General features: G+C 36.9%; 1 protein-coding gene across 1 annotated transcript in view; it reads right to left on the bottom strand.

Moving 5' to 3' along the window:
- b3glctb (beta 3-glucosyltransferase b) overlaps positions 1-11,514 on the bottom strand; it is a 31,180-nt gene that overhangs the window by 8,132 nt on the left and 11,534 nt on the right. The window contains exons 5-13 of the mRNA XM_016546431.1: positions 10,510-10,586; positions 10,265-10,376; positions 9,322-9,458; positions 9,166-9,229; positions 7,880-8,011; positions 6,432-6,501; positions 5,210-5,323; positions 1,885-1,984; positions 839-958 (exon numbers count right to left, since the gene is read on the bottom strand). Coding sequence (XP_016401917.1) covers positions 839-958; positions 1,885-1,984; positions 5,210-5,323; positions 6,432-6,501; positions 7,880-8,011; positions 9,166-9,229; positions 9,322-9,458; positions 10,265-10,376; positions 10,510-10,586 — 926 coding nt within the window. The remainder of the gene's footprint in view (positions 1-838; positions 959-1,884; positions 1,985-5,209; positions 5,324-6,431; positions 6,502-7,879; positions 8,012-9,165; positions 9,230-9,321; positions 9,459-10,264; positions 10,377-10,509; positions 10,587-11,514) is intronic.

Here is an 11,514-nt window from a genome sequence, read left to right as displayed (position 1 = left end):
CAGTCTGAGAAGTATCTGAGTGAGTGTAATATAGTGTGTGTGTGATTGGTTACAGCTGTGTGCAATCAGTGCAATGGATGATGGGATATGTAGTCCGGGATGACATGCAACAGTTTGTGTAGTGTGAGAGTCAATGTAACGGAGGGGTGACCTCTGGTGGCTATCGGACGGAAGTCCATGGACAGGATTCGTGACAATGACGGCGTTTCGTTCCTGAATGAATCAACCGTTTTAAATTATTTGGTTCAATCGCAATGACTCACTTATTAACAGTGACTTGCTGCCACCTACTGGCAGCTTTAATTTCACATTTAAAGTATCTTTTCTTTTTTTTTTTTAAATAATTTCAAATATCAGTATTCAGGTAAAAGTGCCCATAAAAGGTAAAAATCAATTTAAACTTATTGGAAAAGATTAATTTCTATCACTGCTGTGAAATGATCACCACACAGAATATGAAGAATATCAAAAACATTAGGAGTCAGCTGTCCATGGTAGTCCTTAAGACATCAGCACAATAACACACTCAGCAAAATATCAATTATCGTTATCGATAAAATCCCAGAAAATAGATATATTTTTGTCAGTATCGCACACCCCTAATATATTTAAAGTTTTGATTAGAAAAAAATTAAAATAAATATGAGAAGTGCCCTTTTTTCCACTTGAGCCCCTGCCCCTCAAAATGTCTGTGCACGTCCCTGCTCATCACTTAGAAAAGTAATAGCACATCTGAACTATGCACTTAAGTTTAATACTTGAGGATAAAGGTTTAGAACGAACCCATAGGCATAAGTATGGGCAATAGTAATATCTCAGCAGCACATATCTAACTCACCCTCCACCTCCCGTGATGTAGCTGTAGCCGTCCCTGCTAAGCCCATAGCCGTAACGTTCTCCAACACTCACAGCTTCATTTGGATCATAACATCCCAGCAGCCTCCGCAGTCTGGGTAGACTGGAAGACAATGGTTATATAGTACAATAAATGTCAAATATGCACAATGTCAGTTTACCAAACAGGTATTTCTCATAAACAAACTAACCATAACAATAAACATCAGGTGCCAACTATTACTATAGGTTAATATAGGCATAGACTGAACATATTAACAAAAATCCAGTAACTTTATTTATTTATTTATAACTTGAATCGACATGCACAGCTGACAAAATTTCTCTATATTGTAATCATTATGATCACACTTGTAATAATCGCTTTAATGAACTTCTGCTTCAAATTAATTCATGTTGACTAGCTGTATGATTCTATTATCTTGAACTGTTCATTTGTGAAATGAACATTACTTGGACACATTCACTTCTGCTTTGTAATGTAGACACATGCATTTTCTGTAAAGCTGCTTTGAAACAAAGTGTATTGTGAAAAGCGCTATACAAATAAAATAAAATTTAATTTATTTCTTTTCTACCCATCCAACGTTTTGGCCTGTCGTCAGCCCTGTGTTTCCAGCACTCCTTGCTATATTAGCAAAAATGCACATTTGGATGAAAACACAATATATTAAAATAAACGCAATACAAAGTATTTTTAAAAAGACTTAAAAGAGACTTCACAGCCATGTGAATTCCAGTCCAAATTTTGCTCCAGTTTCAGAATTGTGACCTTATGTGCTTTGCCACACAATGAGAGTATTTTCGTGTGGGCGTATTTGATTTTCAGGTTTGTGCCTGATTGCTGGATTATAATTCTGCAGATGGTATGAAAGACAGACTTTTAAATTCAAAATGACATGGGTTGTCATATTTTCAATTAAGCACATGCATCTTAATGCATTTAAAGTTCTTTTTTATCTAGTGGTAAGTCCCCTTAAAGTCATGACTTCTGATGATCTTTCACCAGTGTAAAGAAACCGCATTCACCTGATCAGTGTGTCATCATCAACTATGAGCAACCAAGGCGCTTGTGTTACTGCCCCACTCGCAAACCTCTTCAGGATGGCAAATGTTTTTGCACAGTGCCCTGTAAATACAAGCACAGTTTGTAACTAATCTATACAGGCTTTCTGGATGGTGTTCCTGCAATATGTTGGTATAAAGGGGAAGAAAAACAGCAGCTGAATGTCTTGAACGAGACAGGAGACTCAACTCTTTTGGGTCTTTTTTATGTTCTAAGAATTCTTAGCAGACTGAAGACAGACAGAAGGAGAATGTGGGGTCTGCTGTACTACAAAAACCTTTTTTCACTTACCACCAGGGGGCACAGAAATGATTTGACAATTAGGGGAGTGTGCCTTATCACCCTGGCTTATGAATATTAATTAGATGTCAAATTTGTCCAGTAGCAATTACTGATTAGCTGAATAATAGGTGCTAGATTATATTTTTTATTTTTATGTATTTATTTATTAGAAATACTGCTTGCTATTCAGTACCAAACCACTTAAAGGGGTCATATGATGCTGCTAAAAAGAACATTAACTTTTATAAAGAATATCTCTTTGGATTTGAGACTTTATTCTTTGCAACTTTACAGATCTTCTTTATGCACCAAGAGCTTGTAACACTCCAAAGAGAAAGGAAAAATTGAAATCGCATCATATGACCCCTTTAAAGCAGTTTTTGTATTTGGCAAAAAAAAATTTTACATGGTCATTTCTACATAAACAGTGTTTAAATAGAATACTGATTTAAAGTTTTTTTAATAACTGTGATTTTTTTTATGTTTTAGAAATGATAAAGCTTATGCTCATAAAGACTGCATGTATTTGGTCAAAAACAGTAAACAACAACAGTAGTAAAAACAGTAATATTGTTTCCACAAAAATATTCTTGTGTTCAACACTGATAATATAAAAATCATTATTAATAACTGAGAATCACTAATGATTGCTAATAAGCGAGTACCAAATCAGTATATTAGAATGATTTCTGAAGGATCATGTGACACTGAAGACTGGAGTAATGATTGCAGCCATCACAGGAATAAATTGCATTTTAAAATATATTAAAACAGAAAACAGTTATTAAAACTAATAATATATCACAAAATTCTTGTTTTACTGTATTTTTGATCAAATAAATAAGCACAGGACTTTGTGAGTTTGAGAAAAACATTTAAAAATTCTAATTATTTCAACCCAAAAATATCATCAACACCAAAGCATTCATACCCACAGCAAAACAAACTAATCATATGCAATGATCACAATCAAGCCAAATTGGATGTAATCATGAGCTTGGCCCAACACTAACTATCCGCCTCACCCTGAGATCCCTAGAGATTAAACTGGACCTGATCAACAAACAACGGAATCAATACCACCATTGTGGTTCATTCCAAATACCTTTGACTTTTCTGGCTCTTTTCTGTTAAGGGGATAGAACAGAGGAGAAGTGGTTGAAAACGACTGAGAACAGAGGTGGTGAGATCGGAAAATTACATGGATTCAAAAGCTTGAGTTGCCCACTGCACAATGTGTCTGGCCCTTCCATTTCTTTAGGCTGCACTGGAATTTTCTTGATTCTAAGAGGCCCCATAGCTTCCATTAAAGGTTTGCCATTGTTGGATGGAAATGCACCCTGATGACTGTGCCGTTACATAGGAACATTCCAACATTTCTGTGGTAAATTACAGGGTTCGAAAGAAACCACAAGGATTAGAGTCAGTGTGGTTCATAAGGCCCTTCGCTCTTAGATAGATAAGAAGAGATGATACATAAGCAAAATTGGCTGCTCAAAAAAATTGCTCAAAAACTCATGAGCAAGACGGTGCAGATGATTCCCTCGGCTTGGGTTCAGGAGGTTAATAGTGGCTCTGTGACACTGCGAGGATGAGTAAAAGAGTGGTTTAACAGAGTGACAGAGGGAAAGAGAGGTGCTACAAAAGCTCTGCAGCACCCATGAAAGAGAAGCTCTCCTAGGCAGTCGAATGAGAAGGTCAGCCAGACACAGGCTGAGGGATGGGGAGCGGACAGGAGGAGGACAGAACAAAACATACTGAAAGAAGCTCCGGAACACCGACTCTCTGGATCTGTGGGAGTAATGTCTTTTCAGAGCATTACCACAGCACAGCTGACTGAGCTCTCCTCTATACACACTCACACACACACACCCCCAAGAGAAGACTTCTCACTCCCCCAGACGCTAAGCTCTTCATTCTGGTGCAGAGACAAAGAAACTGAGAGAGACAAAAAGATGGGTGCAGAAGTCTAATTTAGGGGACAGGTGTTGAGAGTCCTCAGAGACTATTCTCAGCTCTTTCATCATAAGCAAATTTCCTGGAGATGAACACTGCATGTATGATGTTTTTGAGTTTTGGCCACTAGCTGGAGGGACCTGAGAAGAATTTGAAGGGAGAAGAATGTCTCCAGGCTGACACTGCAGTCAAATATATTGTGCGTTTAAAATGAGTATACTTAAAAATTAAGAATGTCCCACTGATTGAGAGTTGAGTAACACATAACTAACCGAAACTCATTAAAATGACTGACATGAATAAGACAGCAAATATCACTTTTAGACTTACTGTACTGGCATCCATCTATCTATCTGTCTGTCTGTCTGTCTATCTATCTATCTATACCTGTCTGTCTGACTGTCTGCCTGTCTATCCATCCACTTGTCTGTCTGTCTATTGGAAGAAGGCATTATTATTTCTGTCTTTGCAGCAAACTTGTCAAACAGAAGTCCATTAACAAATGTGCATAAACAGCAGAGGAAAATGGCAAGCACAAAGGAATATTTACCGTGACGAGTAAACTGATGTCAATCGACTGGTAGCAACCAATGCCCCATCCATTAAGCTTCAGGCTATGAATAAAACAAACGTTCTGACTTTACAAAATTTGACATCGGACTGTTTTCCATAAAAGACACCACAATACATTTTGCACATCACAAAGAGGGAATGATAAAGTCCATTTAAATGTTTCATTTCGAAGACTTTGTCTCAACCTGTGACCCAAAACCATATAAAAGTACAATGTGAGCCATGTTCTTAAAGGATACAATACGTCTTCCTTTGTTATTGTGTTTTTTTTTAATCCCACTCGTAATGGTTCTTTTCAAATGCATAACTCAGACTGTGTAATTCAGTTTGACAAGTTGATGCTTGTCTAAACATAGTAAGTGATTAAAAACCATATATAAAGGAGTGTTGCATGTTCCTCAGAGATCATGATGGATAAATGGTCACAGTGGAACACTGAACCTGTTGTCATCCCAAAATAAGTAACAAGAGACAAACCTCTCTCCGTGTTAGGGACTCCCAAGTGGATTGTGGGTATATATGGGTCTGTGATGTCACTGTAGTATTCCAACGAGGCAGCATCTTTTTCCCAAGTTTGTTTAACTAAAGGAACTGTGAAGATACATTTGTGCATGCAGTTTAAGATAGTATTACATTTACTTGAGATTATAACATCCATATGAAAGGGTAAAAAGATAAATAAAAATCAATAAATCATATGAAATTAATAACTTCACAAAAAATATATCCTGCTGTAAATCTGCAGATGTTTTACCAGCACTGATATTTATGATCTTTGTAGCCACACACAAAATGTTGTAGTATTTCATGCTGCCTGGAAAGTTTGATAAAATCAAACTCTAAACATAACCATGCAAATCGGTGCAATTATGCCTGACCAGCTGCCAAATTGAATCTCTCCTGGAATATAAACCAGCATTTATACCTGTCCTATTAGACAGTACAGAGAGAGCGGAGAAGAGGACTGGGGAAAGAGTTGTCTTTGTAAGTACAATGTTTCTGAAAAGCCACAATGGAACTTTGTGTGGCTATAATCAGCTAAATCAATTCATTGTTACTTACAAACATCATGTGTGGGCCGAGACACGAAGCGACTGACAGTTGTAATTATTCCCTTTTATTATTGTCTTTCTGTAATCCTCTCAACGCATGGCTTGGTGGGCTTTTTCTGCTTTGCAGGCTTTACTTTTTAATCAAGACTGAATGATCCAATCCATTTTAAACACACTGTTGCCAAAAATCTAAATTAAATAAAAGCTAAGCTAAATAAAACATGCAGTCATAGATATTTGTAAGAAGCAAATATTTCTCTCTCTGTAAATGGCATCTAGTGTATCTTAAAGTCTAATACTGATGGCAATGATAAAGCAGAGGAAGTGTGTAGTTTCTGCATAATAGTTACCAATCGCAGAAAAATACTATCAATACATTTATTTTTTATTTTTAGTTCAAGTTAGTTAATAATGAAAACTAAACTCCATTACTCATGTGAACATATACAACCTTAATATTAGAATGTATTATTGCATGCAGAAATTAACATTAAACAAAATTATTAAATACTGTAAACTACTGGTCATTATTAGTTTGTTACAAACCGTTTTACCTAAAAAGCCCTGACTTCACCTTTAAAGTTTGGTTAGTTATGATCCAATCATGGTCTTTATCTGTTTTTGAAGAACGGGCTGACTACACCCACCTCTATCTCCATGAAATCTTTGACATGTTTTAACAGCAACAAAGACGTCCTCCTTCTGCACAGGGTTTCCCTACAAAGAACATAAAAGATATTTACAGCAGTGTGGTGTCTGCTACCAATCTGGGTGTTACAGTATTTGGGGGAAAACCAAAGTACCGCTTGTTCCTACATTATATAGTAGGACTTAGGACCATTAAAGGAGTAGTTCACTTCCAAAACAAAAATTTACAGATAATGTACTCACCCCCTTGTCATCTAAGATGTTCATGTCTTTCTTTCTTTAGTCGTAAAGAAATTGTTTTTTGAGCAAAACATTTCAGGATTTCTCTCCATATAATGGACTTCTAGGGTGCCCCCGAGTTTAAACTTCCAACATGCAGTTTAAATGCAGCTTCAAAGGGCTCTAAACGATCCCAGCCGAGGAAGAAGGGTCTTATCTAGCGAAACGATCTGTTATTTTCTAAAAAAAAATTACAATTTATATTCTTTAACCTCAAACGCTCGTCTAGCTCTGCGTAAACTCTGCTTTTTCAGGTTCAAGACAGTTAGGGTAGGTCTAAAAACTCCCATCTCATTTTCTCCTCCAACTTCAAAATCGTCCTACATCGCTGTTTTACCGTTTTTTTGTAAAGGGCGTTTGATCTTCTTTGCATGTTCACTTTGTAAACACTGGGTCGGTACTTCTGCAGCGATGTAGGACGATTTTGAAGATGGAGAAGAAAATGAGATGGGAGTTTTTAGACCTACCTTTACTGTCTTGAACCGGAAAAAACTGAGTTCACGAAGAGATAGACAAGACGAGCGTTTGAGGTTAAAAAGTATATAAATTGTAAACATTTTTTTAGAAAATAACAGATCGTTTCACTAGATAAGACCATGCTTCCTCGGCTGGGATCGTTTAGAGCCCTTTGAAGCTGCATTTAAACTGCATTTTGGAAGTTCAAACTCGGAGGCACCATAGAAGTCCATTATATGGAGAGAAATCCTGAAATGTTTTCCTCAAAAAACATTATTTCTTTACGACAGAAAAAAGAAAGACATGAACATCTTGGATGACAAGGGGGTGAGTACATTATCTGTAAATTTTTGTTCTGGAAGTGAACTACTCCTTTAAGTTATTACAGAATGTCTGTGTGTCAGCTTTGAGTGGACACTTTGTATAAAGTGGCTTATTTCGAGGATTATGAACTCATAGGCTTTTGATTATCACTCAGAAAGAACAACAAATGTGAAAAGCCACAAGCAGGAATTTGGCATTCACGTTTGAAGACTGTCATTTATTAGGGCATTAGAGCAAGGAAATTCAATGACAACTGACTATGACATATTAATACGCCTTGACTTTCTCTTGGGAGATTTGTCATAGTTTTATTAATTCACATGGCTGAGAGTTTGTATAAATCTCTCTGAACAATTGTAGAAGGTGTGTTAGCATTTCTAGTACTTACACAGGCAGACAAGTAGGTGTTGATGGTCGTAGCACAATTTCCTGTTGAGGACAAGCTTTGTAGCTCTGAGCAAAACTCATTCACCACAGTCAAAGCAGGACCTCTGCCTTCCTCCCAAATGTAGAGGGCAATCTGAAACATCAATAAGAGAAGCAAAGCATGACTTCTTCTAGAAATTACTATTAAGAGTTGTACTGTAGAAACAGTGCAATTAAAACAAAGAACTAAGCACTTCAGAGATCAGAGAAAGAGAGTGTATCTTGTAAACAAATAGTTCACCAAAAATGTAAGTCACAATAATATGAATTAAATAAAAGATTTTCATGGAAGGATGATTAAATTGCACTGTAAAATGATACACTGCTCTGGTACTTTTATAGTGGCTCTTTGGAACTTGATGTCACAACGTGGTTGTGAGGTTAGAGTAAACGCACGAGGAAGATGAATAAGGTCATCTTTAATAATCCACAAAGCAAGAGTCCACACCGACCAACAGTCCAAACAAAACCTTAACAATGACGACACCAGACAACCAAACACAAACGGAACTGAACTTAAGTAGAGGAGATAACGACACACACACCTGAACATAAAGATTAAATCAAATGAATCACCATGACAACAAATGAAAGACTGAAAGACATGACCAGTAAGTAAATGACAACAGGATTTTCATTTTTGGGAGAACTATCCCTTTAAGAACAAGACAGATGCCAGTCGGTATGACCAGAGGCTTTTGAGCAGACTCTTAAGAGTACTGCATCAATAGAGATCACAAAAGTAGCACTGAGAGTTCTCTCTGGAACATACAGTCTGATTTTTATCAGCGCGAGAGAGAGAGAGAGAGAGAGAGAGAGAGAGAAGTGATGGCAAGAGAAAAGGAGAGGGAGCGTCTTTCAATGTCACACAATTAAATGACAGCTCCTCCATAAAAATATCAATGCGGATTAATATATACACCAATATTCCCGTAGGCAAATGGCATATTATTTCAACAGGAGATGCAAGACATTTTGAATTGAGGTGTGACATCAAAGGAGAGTATAGATATTGGAATGATAGATCTGGAGAGGTGGGGAAAAAAGTCTATTATCTGTGTCTGGGTTATTTTGGAAAATAATGTCTTTTGTTGAGATGCTTTCTAGCTGATGCATTAGAGCAACTTCCATTACAAATTATTCATATTTACAACAAAAAATCAAGCACTTTCATTGCAAGATAATGAATATTTACCAAACAAACAAAAAGAGCATATGTACACTGAAATATTTTGTGATCTTTCTCACCTCATGTTGAAGGTCAATTGTGAAATCTGATTTGGGCGGCTCATAATTCACACGCTCTGCAGTTCTGAGATACCAGATCAAATAATATCTGTATTAAAAGTGTAAAGTAGCAGTTTGCTGAAGAGGTACGCAAAAGGCACAGAGATGAAATCTAACCGCTTAGCCAGGGGGCAACTGAGGGCCCAGCCAGCCATGAAGTCAGGGTAACTGAAACTGTAGGGGTCCTCTGAGAAAGCATAATGGTGGATAATTGTTGGTTCATCATCATGGAGGGGTCTGCCCAGAAACCACTCCTATGGAGAAAAAAACACTTGGGTAAGAAACAGGAGGCTTTCATGTGCCAAGTCCTATTTCAGACTGCTCTTTCATTACCTCAAGTCTGCAGGAGAAGGTTTTATGTATTGTGTTGACATAGAGATTCTACCTTTTCTCCAGGGAATGCTAGTTCATGGAGTAGTAGCACTTTGTAAGAATCTGCAACGCTTTATTTTCAATTCACATGGACTAAATAGCATTATCCAAGATGTTGTGGTACAACATTTTGTTTTCAATTCAGTGACAATGAGAGTCAAAAAATATATTTTAACAGGGAGGACAGAACAGTCAGTCCTGTTTATAATTTCTGTGTAAGATCCAAATCCGTAATGCCCTCACATTCATTTTTTTGTTTACTGACATTATGTTTGGGTCTCTTAAGGGAAAAAATAAAAAACAGTACAGGTAACATTTCACACAATCAAGAAACAATTCATGAGAGAATGGATCCCTAAGGGCTTTCTCGCAGCTGCTGATGATGGGATGTCTGAAATTAAAGTGACATAGAATTTCAAGTGCTGCGTGTCCACAGAGTGAAAAGTACATTTGGTTGAGAAAGTAAATGAGGACAACACTTTTCGACTGCTTTCTTGAAATTCTGCATACCCAGTCTCAGTGACATGATTAACGCTCAGTACCTCAACCAATGACATGCTCTCTTAGTTTTTCTGATTCAAATACAACGATTGTTGCTCTAAGAGAGCCACAGTAAACAAAGTGTTAAGTCTTGATATTACACTTTTGCAGTAACAATAGCTGAAAGACTGAGAAGTCTGCAGCTCACCTTTCTTGTGTTGAATTTGCTCAGCACCTGCAGAAGGTTGTGTAAGTTCACATTGGTCTCTTCTTCCAAAAACACAATCCACAAAGATGTTAGACAGTATTGTGAGGCAAGGCTGTAGACAAGAAAAACAAGAATACAGTTGCATAAAATGTGTTAAATGCATAAAAGACCACCTCTTGACATGTCTTGAGTGTTTATTCATAAGGTCGAGTAAATTCTGTGTTTTGTTTGTTTTTGAGTTTTACCGTGGCAGTGCCGGAAGAATGCTCCAGTTCCCATCATAGTCTGACAGCTTGTGAAGGAGCACAACATCTGGTGAACTCTGCAATACAGCACAAAATCTGGTAACATCTCAAACGAACAACACCCAGATAAGGGGTTTTTGCACAGTGTTATTCATAACTCAACGCATTCTAACAGGTGATATTGACTAAGGCAGAAAGCAGTTCTTCATGCAGGTGACAGAATTATCATTAAAAGCTGACAGGTCATTTATAAATAAACATGTAACAATTGATATGCATGAGTTCACAGTTAATCCTATTTTAAAGGTCAAGGTCAAGGTCAAGTTTATTTATATAGCACCTTAAAAGCAACAAGTGCTGACCAAGGTGCTGCACAACCAAAACATCAGAAAAATCAACCAACAAAAGCATTAAGACAATATAAAATTTGAAATAATTAAATAATGCAATAAGTAATGCAAAACATCACCAAACAAAGAAACAAACAGAAAAAAATAAAAATAAATGTCAAGTTAAGCAAAAGCCTGAGAAAAAAAGATATGTTTTAAGAGATGATTTAAAAGAAGATAACGTAGGGGATGATCTGATGGATAAAGGCAAAGTGTTCCAGAGTGTAGGACCAAGAACTGAAAAAGCTCTGTTCCCTTTAGATTTTAAACGAAATTTTGGGACAATCAATAACTTCTGAGAAGACGATCTAAGCGTTCTCACAGGAGAATAGAAATGGAGAAGATCTGAAATGTAAATTGGGGCAAGACCATGAAGTGCTTTAAAAACTAAAACTAAAACCTTAAAATCAACTCTGAATTTAACAGGTAACCAGTGAAGTGAAGCTAACACAGGGGTAATATGCTCCCTCTTTTTTGTCCCTGTCAAAAATCAAGCAGCAGCATTCTGTACCAACTGTAAACGTGATAGTGAAGACTGGTTAATTCCAGCATAAAGAGCGTTACAGTAATCCAGCCGGGTTGAAATGAATGCATGAATAACAACCTCTAAATCATT

Source organism: Sinocyclocheilus rhinocerous, unplaced genomic scaffold (assembly GCF_001515625.1).
Source record: "Sinocyclocheilus rhinocerous isolate Xijiao unplaced genomic scaffold, SAMN03320098_v1.1 scaffold1211, whole genome shotgun sequence".
Lineage (NCBI taxonomy): Eukaryota > Metazoa > Chordata > Actinopteri > Cypriniformes > Cyprinidae > Sinocyclocheilus > Sinocyclocheilus rhinocerous.
The sequence above is the reverse complement of the archived record's forward strand: the minus strand, read 5'-3'. Positions and strand labels throughout refer to the sequence as shown.